General features: G+C 39.4%; 1 protein-coding gene across 5 annotated transcripts in view; it reads left to right on the top strand.

The window, feature by feature from the left end:
* The window catches only part of nckap5l (NCK-associated protein 5-like), an 883,389-nt gene that overhangs the window by 755,340 nt on the left and 115,523 nt on the right, over positions 1-12,526 (top strand). For all 5 annotated transcript variants that reach the window (XM_073047595.1, XM_073047596.1, XM_073047597.1 and 2 more), the window contains one exon: positions 5,732-5,875. In XM_073047595.1, the coding sequence (XP_072903696.1) occupies positions 5,732-5,875 (144 nt within the window). The remainder of the gene's footprint in view (positions 1-5,731; positions 5,876-12,526) is intronic.

The raw sequence follows: 12,526 nt of genomic DNA, 5'->3' as shown, positions 1-12,526 counted from the left end.
GGTAGTTATGGAAAAGGATAGCTCTGGTCTGCGGGTTGATATTCTAAATTGAAGAAAGGTCAATTTTGATGGTTTCTGAAATGATCTGGCAAGTGTGGATTGGGAGAGGCTATTTTCTGGCAATGTGTACTTGATAACTGAGAATCCTTCAAAGTAAAATTTTGAGAGTGCCAAGCTTGAATGTTGTTGTCACAATAAAAGGCAAGGTCTAACTCATTTAGGCAACCCTGGTGTTCAATAGCTATTGAGATCCTGGTTAAGAAAAAGGTGGTGCATAGCAGATACAAGGGTGCAGGAACACAAGGTAACTGAGTACGAGAAACCTGATCTGGACAAACACTCCACAGAGGATACAATCACAACAGCCCTCCATATTGCTCTGACTCACTTAGAGGAACCAAACACTTATGTGTGGATGTTATTTGTGGACTTTAGTTCTGCATTTAACACAGTTATCCCCCATAAACTGGTCAGCAAACTGAACTCTATTGGCCTTGGTTCCTCCCTGTGCTCATGGGTCATGGACTTTCTCACAGACCGACCACAGCAAGTCAGAGTTGGTAAGCACACCTCCACCACCCTCATCTTACAAACAGGCACCGGGCAGGGCTATGTGCTGAGCCCTATGCTCTACACACTCTTCACACATGACTGCACCCCCATCTACACCTCCAACTCCATAATTAAATTTGCGGACGATACCACAGTGGTTGGCCTGATCTCGGACGAGGATGAAACAGCCTACAGGCTCGAGGTGGATCATCTGATGGGGTGGTGTTAGGATAACGACCTGGTCCTTAACACTTCTAAAACAAAAGAGATGATCATTGACTTCAAGAGATCAATGTACAATGTTCAGGAGACAGAGTACACACCCCCTCCATATACATGGAGATGTAGTGGAAAGTGTGGAAAACCTAAAGTTCTTTGGAGTTATGTTGTCAAAACAGCTGCCGTGGACCACCAACACCTCGCTGCTTGTAAAAAAAAAAACAGGCACAACAAAGACTCTTCTTCCTCAGAAAGCTGAAACAGGCCAAACTCCCACAAAAGCTGTTGCTTAGCTTCTGCAGAAGCACAATTGAAACCATCCTGACCAACAGTGCCACAGTGTGGTATGCTAGCTACACAGCCGCTGAGTGACAAGACCTGCATCGTGTGGTGAAGGCAACCCAGTGAGTTGTCAGGATGGAGATCCCAGGACTGGACACCATCTATTCCAGCAGACTCAGGAGGAAAGCAATCAGTATAACCAGAAACATCACACACCCCGGTCACTCCCCGTTTGACCTGCTGCCGTCTAGCAAAAGGTTCAGGACACTAAAAGCCAGAACAAATAGACTGAGGAACAGCTTCTACCCCAGAGCTGTGGCCTCCATCACACCACTCCCACAGAACAATGACTGAAACTGTGAGCACACACATGTACACACAAGGACTCAAATACTTGCACTAATGGCACTTTGTGCATTACTGTGACATTCTGGTGCTGCTGCAACTTATTTTCTGCTACTTATCTATTTAATATTGTTTTTTATTACTGTCTTGTTTTTATCTACCGCTCTGTTTGATTGCCTGAGAGGAAGCCAAACAGAGTTTCATTCTACCTGTGTATAATAATAAAGATCATTCAATTCAATTCACTTCAATTCAAAAATGCAAGAGAACACTTAGAAGGAAATCAGGAGCAAAAGAAGGCATGAGGTTGCTCCAGCAGAAAAGGTGCAGGAGAATCCCAAAGGCTTCTGCAGGTATATTGAGAGCAAAAGGATAGCAAGGGACAAAATTGATCTTCTGGAAGATCAGAGTTGCAATCTATGCATCGAGCTGGAAGGAATTTTTTGCATTTGTATTTCCTCGGTGGGTGGACACAGAGTCTATAGAAGTGAGGCAATGCAGGAGCAACATAGTGGACCCAATACAGATTAGAGAGGAGGAGGTGCTTGCTCCCCTGAGGCAAATGAGAGAGGATAAATCCACAGGGCTTGACATTATGTTCTCTTGGAACCTGTGAGACGCTTGTGCAAAAATTGCAGAGACTCTAGGAGAGATGTTTAAATCATCCTTAGCCATGGGTAAGGTGTTGGAGGATTGCTAATGTTATTGTACTGTTTAAGAAAAGCTCTGAACATAAACCAGGAAATTACAGGCCAGTGAATCTGACATCAGAAGTGGGAAAGATATTGGAAGGTATTCTAAGGGATCATATATTTAAGTATTTGGATAGACTGGGACTGACTAGGGATAGTCAGTATAGCTTTGTGTATGTTATGTCATGTCTAATCGGTCTTGGAGAGGCTTTCATGGAAGTTACCAGGAAAGTTGATGGAGGCAAGGCAGTTGATGTTGCTTAGCAAGGCTTTTGACAAGGTCCAAAATGTGGTCCCTAAGACCATTAAACATAGGAGAAGAATTAGGTCATTCAGCTCATTGAGTCGGCTCCACAATTCTATCAGACCTGATCCTGGATCCCACTTAACCCATACACCTGCCTTCTCACCAGATCCTTTGATGCCCTGACCGATCAGGAAATTATCAGCTTCCGCTTTGAATATAAGACCATAAGACATAGGAGCAGAATTAGGCCATCTGGCCTATTCAATCATGGCTGATCTTAATTTTAATTTCCTCCTCAACCCGATTTCTGGCGTTCTCCCCATATACTCATGGACTTGGCCTCCACCACAGTGTGTGGCAGAGCATACCACAGATTTGCTACTCTCTGGCTAAAAAAATGCCTCCTTACTTCTGTTCTACAAGGTCGCCCCTCAATTTTGAGGCTGTGCTCTCTAATTCTGGATACCTCCATCATAGGAAACATCCCCTCCATGTCCACACTATCTAGTTCTTTCAATATTCAATTGGTTTCAATGAAATCCTCCACATTCCTCTAAATTCCAGTGAATACAGACCCCAAACTGCCAAATGCTCCTCATATTTTAATCCCTTCATTCCCGGAATCATCATCATGAACTCTCTCCAAAGACAACACATCATTTCTGAGATATGGGTCCCAGAACTGTTGACAATACTCAGCAAGTGTGGCTGACTAGTGTCTTATAAGGCCTGAGCATTATCTCCTTGCTTTTATATTCTATTCCCCTTGAAAGAAATGCCAGCATTACATTTGCCTTCTTTACCAGAGACACAACCTGTAAATTAACCTTCTGGGAGTCTTGCATGAAGACTCCTATGTTCCTCTGCACCTCTGATGCTTGAACCTTCTCCACATTTAGATTATAGTCCGTACTATTGTCCCTTTTAAAAAAAATGGACAAGAATGTTCAGTTGCTTAGCATTCAAGATGAGGTAGTAAACTGCATTAGATATTGGCTTCATGGAAGAAGCCAGAGAATGGGTATAGACAGTTGCCTCTCTGAGTGGAGGCCTATGACTAGTGGTGTGCCACAGGGATCAGTGCTGCGTCCATTGTTTGTCATCTATATCAATGATCTGGATGATAATGTGGTAAACTAGATCAACAAATTTGCGGTTGACACCAAGATTTGGGGCCTAGTTTACAGCGAGGAACACTATCAAAGTTTGCTGTAGGATTTGGTCGAGCTGGTGAAATGGGTGAAGAAATGGATTATGGAATTTATTGCAGACAAGTGAAAAGTATTGTACTTTGGTAGGACAACCAGGGTAGGTCTTATACAGTGAGCAGTAAGGCACTGAAGAGTGCAGTGGAATCGAGGGATTTGGGAATACAGATCCATAAGACATTGAAAGTGGGATCATAGGTAGATAGGGTAGTAACAAAAATCAATGTATTGAGTACAGGACTTGGGTTGTTATGCTGAAGCTGTTTAAGTCATTGATGAGGTCTAATTTGAAGTATCGTGTCTAGTTTTGGTCATCTGCCTACAAGAAAGATGTAAATAAAATTGAAAGATTGTAGAAAAAAATTCTGAAGGTTTTGCTGGGACTTGAGGGCCTGAATTATAAAGAAAGGATGAATATATTAGGACTTTTAATCCCTGGAGTATAGATGAATGAGGGGAGATATAAAATAATGAAGAATATAGATAGGGTAAATGCAAGTAGGCTTTTTTCACTGCGGTTGGGTGAAACTAGAACTCGAGGCCATAGGTTACTGGTGAAAGATGAAATATTTAAGGGGAACATGAAGAGGAATTCTTCACTCAGAGGTTGGAGAGCATGTGGAAAAGGCTGCCAGCTCAAGTGTTGAATGTGTGGTCGATTTCAACATTTAAGAGAAATTGGATAGGTACATGGATGGTCACGGCATGGAGGGCTATCGGGGTGCTGGTCGATGGGACTAAGCAGATTAATGGTTTGGCATGGATTAGGTAGGCTTGAAGTGTCTGTTTCTGTGCTGTGTGCTCTATGACTCTAGGAATCTTTAAATATAATGTTATTCCAAAAAACATCTTTGGCATAATGAACTTGGAATAAGATATGAATTTTCTTGGAGAAGATACTATCTGCCCAGTAAGACCACAGACCTCAATCTCTTCCTGGAAGGAATAGTAATATGTTTAGCTGTGGTACCCAGCTATAACTATGTCATAAATATCTTTAATCTCCTAACAACCCCTTAAATGTAGAAATAGAATACCTAAGATCCAGAAAAGTGTTGAAATAAATAAAATGGAAGTGTGTCAGATGCATCGAAGGAAGTTTTAACCTTTCCAGCATCTTCCAATTTTTATTCTATGTCAAATAAATGTTGTTTTGTTCACACCAGCATTATTAATATAGCAGTTTCAGAGGTCCTGATGCTGAAACTTTCTCATGGGTGGAATAAGCATATCGGGCAGGAAGCACGAAGAACCTTAACACACATTTGTATAATTTTTAGTTGCAATTTAACATATATGAGCATGAATTATTATTCTTACCAGTTACAAATAATCGGGTAGGTCAGCCATGAGTCATAGTTGATGTTGTTGAGTAGTTTCGTTCACTCTGTTCCAGTTCTTTAGTCTCAGATATGCCATTAAACATCCATTTTTATGTGAGTCCTATCCTAACCTACTTAATTCTCTCCACATTCCCAACAATTGCTTCTTCTTCACCCTCTACCCCCCCCCCCCCCCCCCACCATTACCATCATCCACAGATTCTACCACTTTGCTACATACCAGGAGCAGTTTGCGATGGTAAACTGAGCTTTTAATGTTCTTTGTGTGAAATAGTTGGAGGCCAGGAAACCCACGCTGCCAGAATGTTTCTCTTTTTTTTGTTTTTTTTCACCATTCTCTGTAAACTCTAGAGAACGTTGTGTGTGAAAATCGCAGGAGATCAGCCATTTCTGTGATTCATGAGCCACCCCAACTCCACCAACAATCATTCAACGGCCAAAGTCACTGAGATCACATTTCTTTCCCATTCTGGAGTTTGGTCTGAACAACCACTGAATCTCTTGACCATGTCTGCATGCTTTTATGCATCGAATTGCTGCCACATGGTTGGCTGATTAGGTATTAATGAGTAGATGTCTGGGTGTACCGAGAGCATGATGTGCCATTCATTCACAAACTACTGAAGATTACAAACCCTAATATTCTGTCAGTAATTCAAGAGACAAGAACTTATTTATTTTGTTTTACTTTAATTTTGCCAAATAATACTTATATGCAAAATGAATATGTTTCAAAATCTTTCATGGCATTCATGCACTGTTTCTTTAATAGCTGTGCAATATTATCTTCAAGATATATTTCTTGGTTCTTATAACATTTTTGTCTGATTTGTTTAATTATAGAAAGATTTGAAAATGGATTCTGAGTGTGTAGTTAGTACAATTCCACATGAAAATTACGTTGAATTGTGGCATTTGAGTGAGTCATCTCCTGGGAAACTGTCTGACTGGCAAAGTTTAAAATATCAGAACCAAGCGAATGAACAGGTAAATGCAGCTACATTATCACCTTCTCATTCAAGGCAACTGTATTGCTGCAAGGATGTGAATTGATATGCTTTTCACTTTTTAAAAATGCACAACTCTTCACTAACAAACTACGACAGAAATTACTGTCAACAGTCTGGAAAATATCTCGTGTAGTGCAGATTGGTCTCTTCACTTGCTGAGTTGAGGAAAAACATTTGAGTGAGTTTAAATCACTGGTAAAATCATTAATACCTTTTCTTTAAAAGAAGTTTGGGGCCAAGACCTTTCATCAGGACTGGAGAAAAGAAGATGAGTCAGAGTTGGAAGGTGGGGAGAGGGGAGGAAGAACCACAAGGTGATGGGTGAAACTGGCGGGGGGGGGGGGAACGGATGAAGTAAAGAGGTTGGAAGTTGATTGGTGAAAGAGATACAGGGCTGGAGAAGGGGGAGTCTGACAGGAGAGCACAGAAGGCCATGGAAGAAAGAAAAGAGGGAGGAGCTCCAGAGGAAGGTGATGGACAGGTGAGGAAATGGGAAATGGTGAGAGGGTGGGGGACATTACCAGAAGTTCGCAAGATTGACATTCATGCCATCAGGTTGGAGACTACCGCTAGTGAAAGTTAAGAGACTACTTGACAGGTATATGGAGGAATTTAAGGTGGAGGGTTATATGGGGGGCAGGGTTTGAGGATCGGCACAACATTGTGGGCCGAATGGCCTGTACTGTGCTCTATTGTTCTATGTTCTATGTTCAGACGGAATATAAGGTGTTGTTCTTTCAACCCGTGTGCCCTTATCGTTACAGTAGATGTGGCCATGGGCTGGCATATCAGAATGGGTATTAGAAGTGGAATTAAACTGGGAGATCCCACTTTTTAGCGGTGGATGGAGTATAGGTGCTCAGTGAAGTCATTTTCTAATCTGCATCGAGTTTCATTGATATACAGGAGGCCACACCAGGAGGACCAGATACAGTAGATGACCCCAACAGACTCACAGGTGAAGTGTCACCTCACCTGGAAGGACAGTTTGGGGCCCTGAACCTGCCCCTACACCTCCTCCCTCTCTAACATTCAGGGCCCCAAGCAGTCCTTCCAGGTGAGGAGACACTTCAGCTAAGAGTCTGCTGGGGTCCAGTGATCCTGGTGTAACTCCTGTTTTCTGATGAGGTCCAACATAGACTGGGAGTCCACTTCGCCAAGCACCACCCTCCATCCACCATAAACACCCTCCCAGTAGCCACCCATTTTAATTCCACTTCCCATTCCCATTCTGACAGGTCAGTCCATGACATCCTCTACTGTCACGATGAGGCCACACTCAGTTTGGAGGAGCAACACCTTACAGTCCATCTGGGTAGCCTCCAAACTGATTGCATGAACATCAATCTCTCAAACTTCTGGTAATGCCCCCATTCCCCATTCCCATTTCTCTCTCTCACCTTATCTCCTTACCTGCCTTCAACTCTCTCTGGTGCTCCCCCTACCCCCGCCTTTTCTTTCTTCCATGGCCTTCTGTCCTCTACTATCAGATTCCCCGTCTGTCCTGTATCTCTTTCACCATTCAATTTCCCAGCTCTTTACTTGACCCCTCCCCCCAGTTTCACCTATTGCTGTGTTTCACCCTCCCCTCCCCCCACACTCTTACTTCTCATCTTTCTTCTCTAGCCTTGATGAAGGATCTCAGCCCAAAGCATCGTCTCTTTTTCACAGATGCTGCCCAACCTGCTGAGTTCCTCCAGCATTTTTGTGTGTTGTTTGGATATCCAGCATCTGCAAATTTTCTTTTGTTTGTATTGCCTCTTCTTCCTGCTTATTGCTGCTGTGAGGATTCCTCGAAGATCCACTTTCAGATGGTTCATTCAATATGATGGGCTCATGACATTCACCAGCAAACCCTTCATCAATCATCACACAAACATGATCTTATCATCACTAATGGTTGGTACCTCATACTGGCCCCTCAAGATCACATTCTGAAACACAATCTTCATTTGCAGAGCAGAGCTCGTATTATAGTAAATGACATTCTTTGACCCATACTGATTCTTGGGAGTCACTGTGTCCATGTTCACATTTAAGACCTTCTGTGTTCTGAGTTATAATTATCATTTTGGTACTCATCACTAATTTTTTTTTTAACAATTGTACAGAATTAATGTTTTTTTTTATTTTCATATGAACATAGAAAACCTACTGCACAATACAGACACTTCAGACACAAAGCTGTGTCAAACATGTCCTTACCTTACAAATTACCTAGGGTTACCCATAGCCCACTATTTTTCTGAGCTCTGTGTACCTATTTAGCAGTCTCTTAAAAGGCTTTATTGTATCTGCCTCCACCAATGTCGCCGGAAGCCCATTCCACGTACTCATCACTCTCTGCGTAAGAAATACTTACCCAAAACTAAATCCAAATGATTTAGTTTACTGTGTGTTGTTTTGTGACTGTATATGGTGAGTTAGGCTGCCCTTCAGCTATTTCATGATACCTGTACAGGACAAGAATATTGAAAATGGATTATATTGACCACGCAAATTCAATCATAAGACTATAAGATATCGGAACAGAATTGGGCTATTTGGCCTATCAAATCTGCTCCATCAGTTCATCATGTCTGATCTATTTTTTCTCTCAGACCCAATGTCTTGCCTTCTTCCCATATCCCTTCATGCACTAATGAATCAAGAAATCTATCAACCTCTGCCTTAAATATATCCATTGACTTGACTTCCACAGCTGCCTGTGGCAATGAATTTCTCAGATTCACCATTTTTTGGCTAAAGAAATTCCTCCTCACCTCCATTCCAAATGGATGTCCCTCTATTCTGAGTCTGTGTCCTCTGGTCCTAGACTCTCCCACCATAGGAAACATCCTCCCCATATCTCTCTATCGAGGCCTTTCAACATTAAATAGGTTTCAATGAGATCCCCCCCCTCATTCTTCTGAACTCCAATGAGTTCAGGCTCAGAGCCATCAAAGTCTCCTTATATGACAATCATTTCAATTCCAGAATCATTTTCATGAGCCTCCTTTGAACCCTTTCCATGGTCAGTACATCTTCTCTTAGATAAGCAGCCCAACATTGCTCACGATACTCCAAGTGAGGCCTCACCAGTGTTTTAGAAAGCCTCAACATTAAATCCTTGCTTTTATATCCTAGTCCTCTTGAAATGAATGTGAATATTGCATTTGCCTTCCTCACCATTGACTCAACCTGAAAATTAAGCTTTAGGGATAGATTTGTGATATCACTTCTGAGAGTGCAACATTTCTGATACATCATTATTAAGTACATTTTGTTGGATTCTGACTTGCAGTTTTAATAATCCTCCTTTACTCTTTAACACTACTTTAAGTTATAGTAATGATATTTTTCCCCATATCTTCAGGCAGCTGTAATTTAGTTACTGCATCAGATTACCCCTATTGTTCAGCACACACAGGGCCACACAATCTCTATGAAAAATCAAGCAACTGTGCTATATTACTATTTTATATATGAGGAATATCAGATTATTTCTTCGAGATATTTTCCTACAGCTATATATATCTGTCATGGTTACAGTAATGAACTATTAGACATCGATGTGATTAGGTATTCACTTTCTAGATAAGTGTTTATGACTGAGTCTTGTAGGAGTATTAGGATTTTTTTTTAACCAAATACTAACAATGGTGCATATTTTTAAAGTTACATGGCACAAAACCCTGCATTTTTACAATTTGTAAGAAGCCAGTAAATTAAGGGCATAAGTAAATTGGTGAGTTTGGATATGAAAGATAGTGTTGAAAGATATTACTCAATTTTGGAATCATAGTAAAGAACAGCACAGAAACAGGCCCTTGGGCCCATCGATTCTGTGCTGAATTATTTAAACTGCCTCGTCTCATCATGGACCATATCCCTCCCATCCATATATTGGCCCAATTCAATGGAAAAGTTCTCTAAAGAAAGCCAATGTACAAAGTTTTGTGAGTTTAATGATAAATGGACATAAGGCTTATCAATCATTGTATTTTAAACATTATCCAGAAAATTCCTGATTTATTTCCACTTTAATATCTAATTATTTACTAAAAGAATCCAAAAACTTTAAACAGCACTGCTTTTCTAAGAATTCAGTCCTCTACCTTGATTTTCCCATGTCCAATGGATTTAATTACATTTAACTTCTTTATAAAAACTAATTTGGGTTGAAATAGTATAATTATCTAAATAATTTTTCCCATCCCTTTTTATACTTCTGTGTAAAATCATCTCTTGCAAATCTTCTTTCTGACCAGAATGCCAAGTTTCACCAGCTTATCTTTAGAATGCAGACCACAGACATAAAGATTGAGTCTCATGTTTCTTCCCCGAAGAATCTCCTGTGTTTCTTTTGTGAATCAAAGTTCATATATAGATACAGCACTTGAAGGTCTGACTAGAGCACTGTACAGAATTTTGTTGACTTTTAGTATCTTACTTCAGCTATATATTTCAAAAATCGGTAACTTTTGATTGTTATTCGTTCAACATCTTGAATGATGAGTCTGAGAATGTTAGGGAAATATTTCTATACATACAATGGAATTTTGTGCCCCAGCTCTGACTCCTTCCTCTGTGTACTGTTTTGCAGTCGACTGTATTAAATTTCATATAGTCATGTGACATTCAAATAGATTTTGAGAAATTTATTGAATAATGTTTGATTTCCACAAAATCAAAAAATGGATTTTTATTACAAATTGCTAATCAAACTTGTGCTTACTTGAAAATTAGTTTCCAGAGTTTTGAAGTGATGTGATCCATGGCATGATGATAAATTATGCTTCACAGTATAAGTGAGTGGTTAAGGACAATCTTATTCATGTGGCATATAACCATTAGACGAATGAAATGTCAAAACACTTCTGAAGATTTTGGCAAAACCTTCAGGGAATGCATTTTATTTTTCTTGCTTGCCTTTTGACTGAAAGTATGGTCTGTGAAATGAGGAAATGCAAAAAAAATGAATGGTGAATTTAATTCTAAGTAATTGCTCGGGAATATTTTAAATCATTCAATAAATACTACTAGAACTATATCATAGCATAAATTCAAAGTTCAACAGGAATTATTATCAAAGTATGTAAACTATATACAACCTTGAGATTTATCTCCCTACAGGCAGCCAGAAAACAAAGAAACCCAATAGAACCCATTAAAAAAACTGAAAACTTTCTACATAATTCTCTTGTTTCCAATATCTTATGATCTCATCCATATATTTTTAGAACACTTTGTTCATATGTAGCCTTATTTTTTTAAAATCAACTGATAAATTTTATCATTGGTATATATTTTCAAAAATGCTTTGAAGCCCAATATTCTGTCGTAATTCATTAGAATAACTGTGCAGAGATGCATGAGCCTATCTGATACTGACCTTGTATTGTCATCGAAAGGAGACTGAATTGGAAGTCGGGAAATGTGCAACATGCAGGAAATTTAATCCTTCTGATCTGGAACTTTGATAGTAAAGTATAGAGCCTTATCACAGTTACTTAATTCAACTGTGGTTCATTTAATACCAAGTTGACAGACTGAAGTATGGCTTCTGCAAGGAGGCACATAAGAAATGTGATTTTTTTTTTCTCTCCTTTTAAACAACAATAGTGGGAAAAAATGTTCAATGCTTTTTGTTTTAAATATTATCTGTAGGAAATCCATAAAAGGTTCTCTTGTATATAATTTAGGTGCATTTGATTGCATTTAACTGACAATTATGATGCAAAAAGTGCTGAGATGGATTTGAATTATGTAAATTCAAACAGTTAAGAATACCTTGTAATTAATTCTGACCTGTGTCAGGTTGTCTCCTTCATCTTGAAAAATCCATTTTGCCTCACTCTGTTTTAGTGTTTCACTCTGCAAAATGAGCTTTGTGTATCAATTAATCATGAGAGAATGGCACTTTGCATTTTGAAAGGCATCCTTTTTATTCAACGTTTTATATGTTCTGCTGCAATAACAATATAACAGAACTACAACATTTTCAGAGTAATAAATGATTATCTCCAAAAATTTGGGAAAAAATAAAAAAATGATGATTATTAAAAATTGATAATCAAAATTATTCTTACTTGAAAATTAGTTTCCAGAGTTTTGAAGTGATGTGATCCATGGCATCATGATAAATTATGCTTCACATTGGAAGTGAGTGGTTAAGGACAATCATATTCATGTGGCATATAACTGTTAGATGAATGAAATATCAAAACACTTCTAAAGAAAAATTTCCAAGAACAATCATGGTCATGAGACTATGATCACCTACATCATACAACATGGCACAAGATGATAATGATGTAACCATTAGTCTTTAATAGTATAAAATTTTAAGTGTATTCTACAGGATTTCATTACTAAAATGCAGATTGCTGTCCATTTACCTAAGACAGAGATGAGGAGAAACTGTTTTTCCCAGAGAGTGGTGAATCTGTGGAGTTCTCTGCCCAGGGAAGCAGTTGTGGCTTCTTCACTAAATATATTTAAGAAACAATTGTACAGGTTTTTACATAGTAAGGAAATTACGGGTTATGTGGAAAAGGCATGTAGATGGAGCTGAGTTTACAGACAGACCTTATTGAATGGTGGGGCAGGCTCAATGGGCCGGATGGCCTACTCCTGCTCCTATTTC

Source organism: Hemitrygon akajei, chromosome 5 (assembly GCF_048418815.1).
Source record: "Hemitrygon akajei chromosome 5, sHemAka1.3, whole genome shotgun sequence".
In the NCBI taxonomy this organism is placed as follows: Eukaryota; Metazoa; Chordata; class Chondrichthyes; order Myliobatiformes; family Dasyatidae; genus Hemitrygon; species Hemitrygon akajei.
The sequence above is the reverse complement of the archived record's forward strand: the minus strand, read 5'-3'. Positions and strand labels throughout refer to the sequence as shown.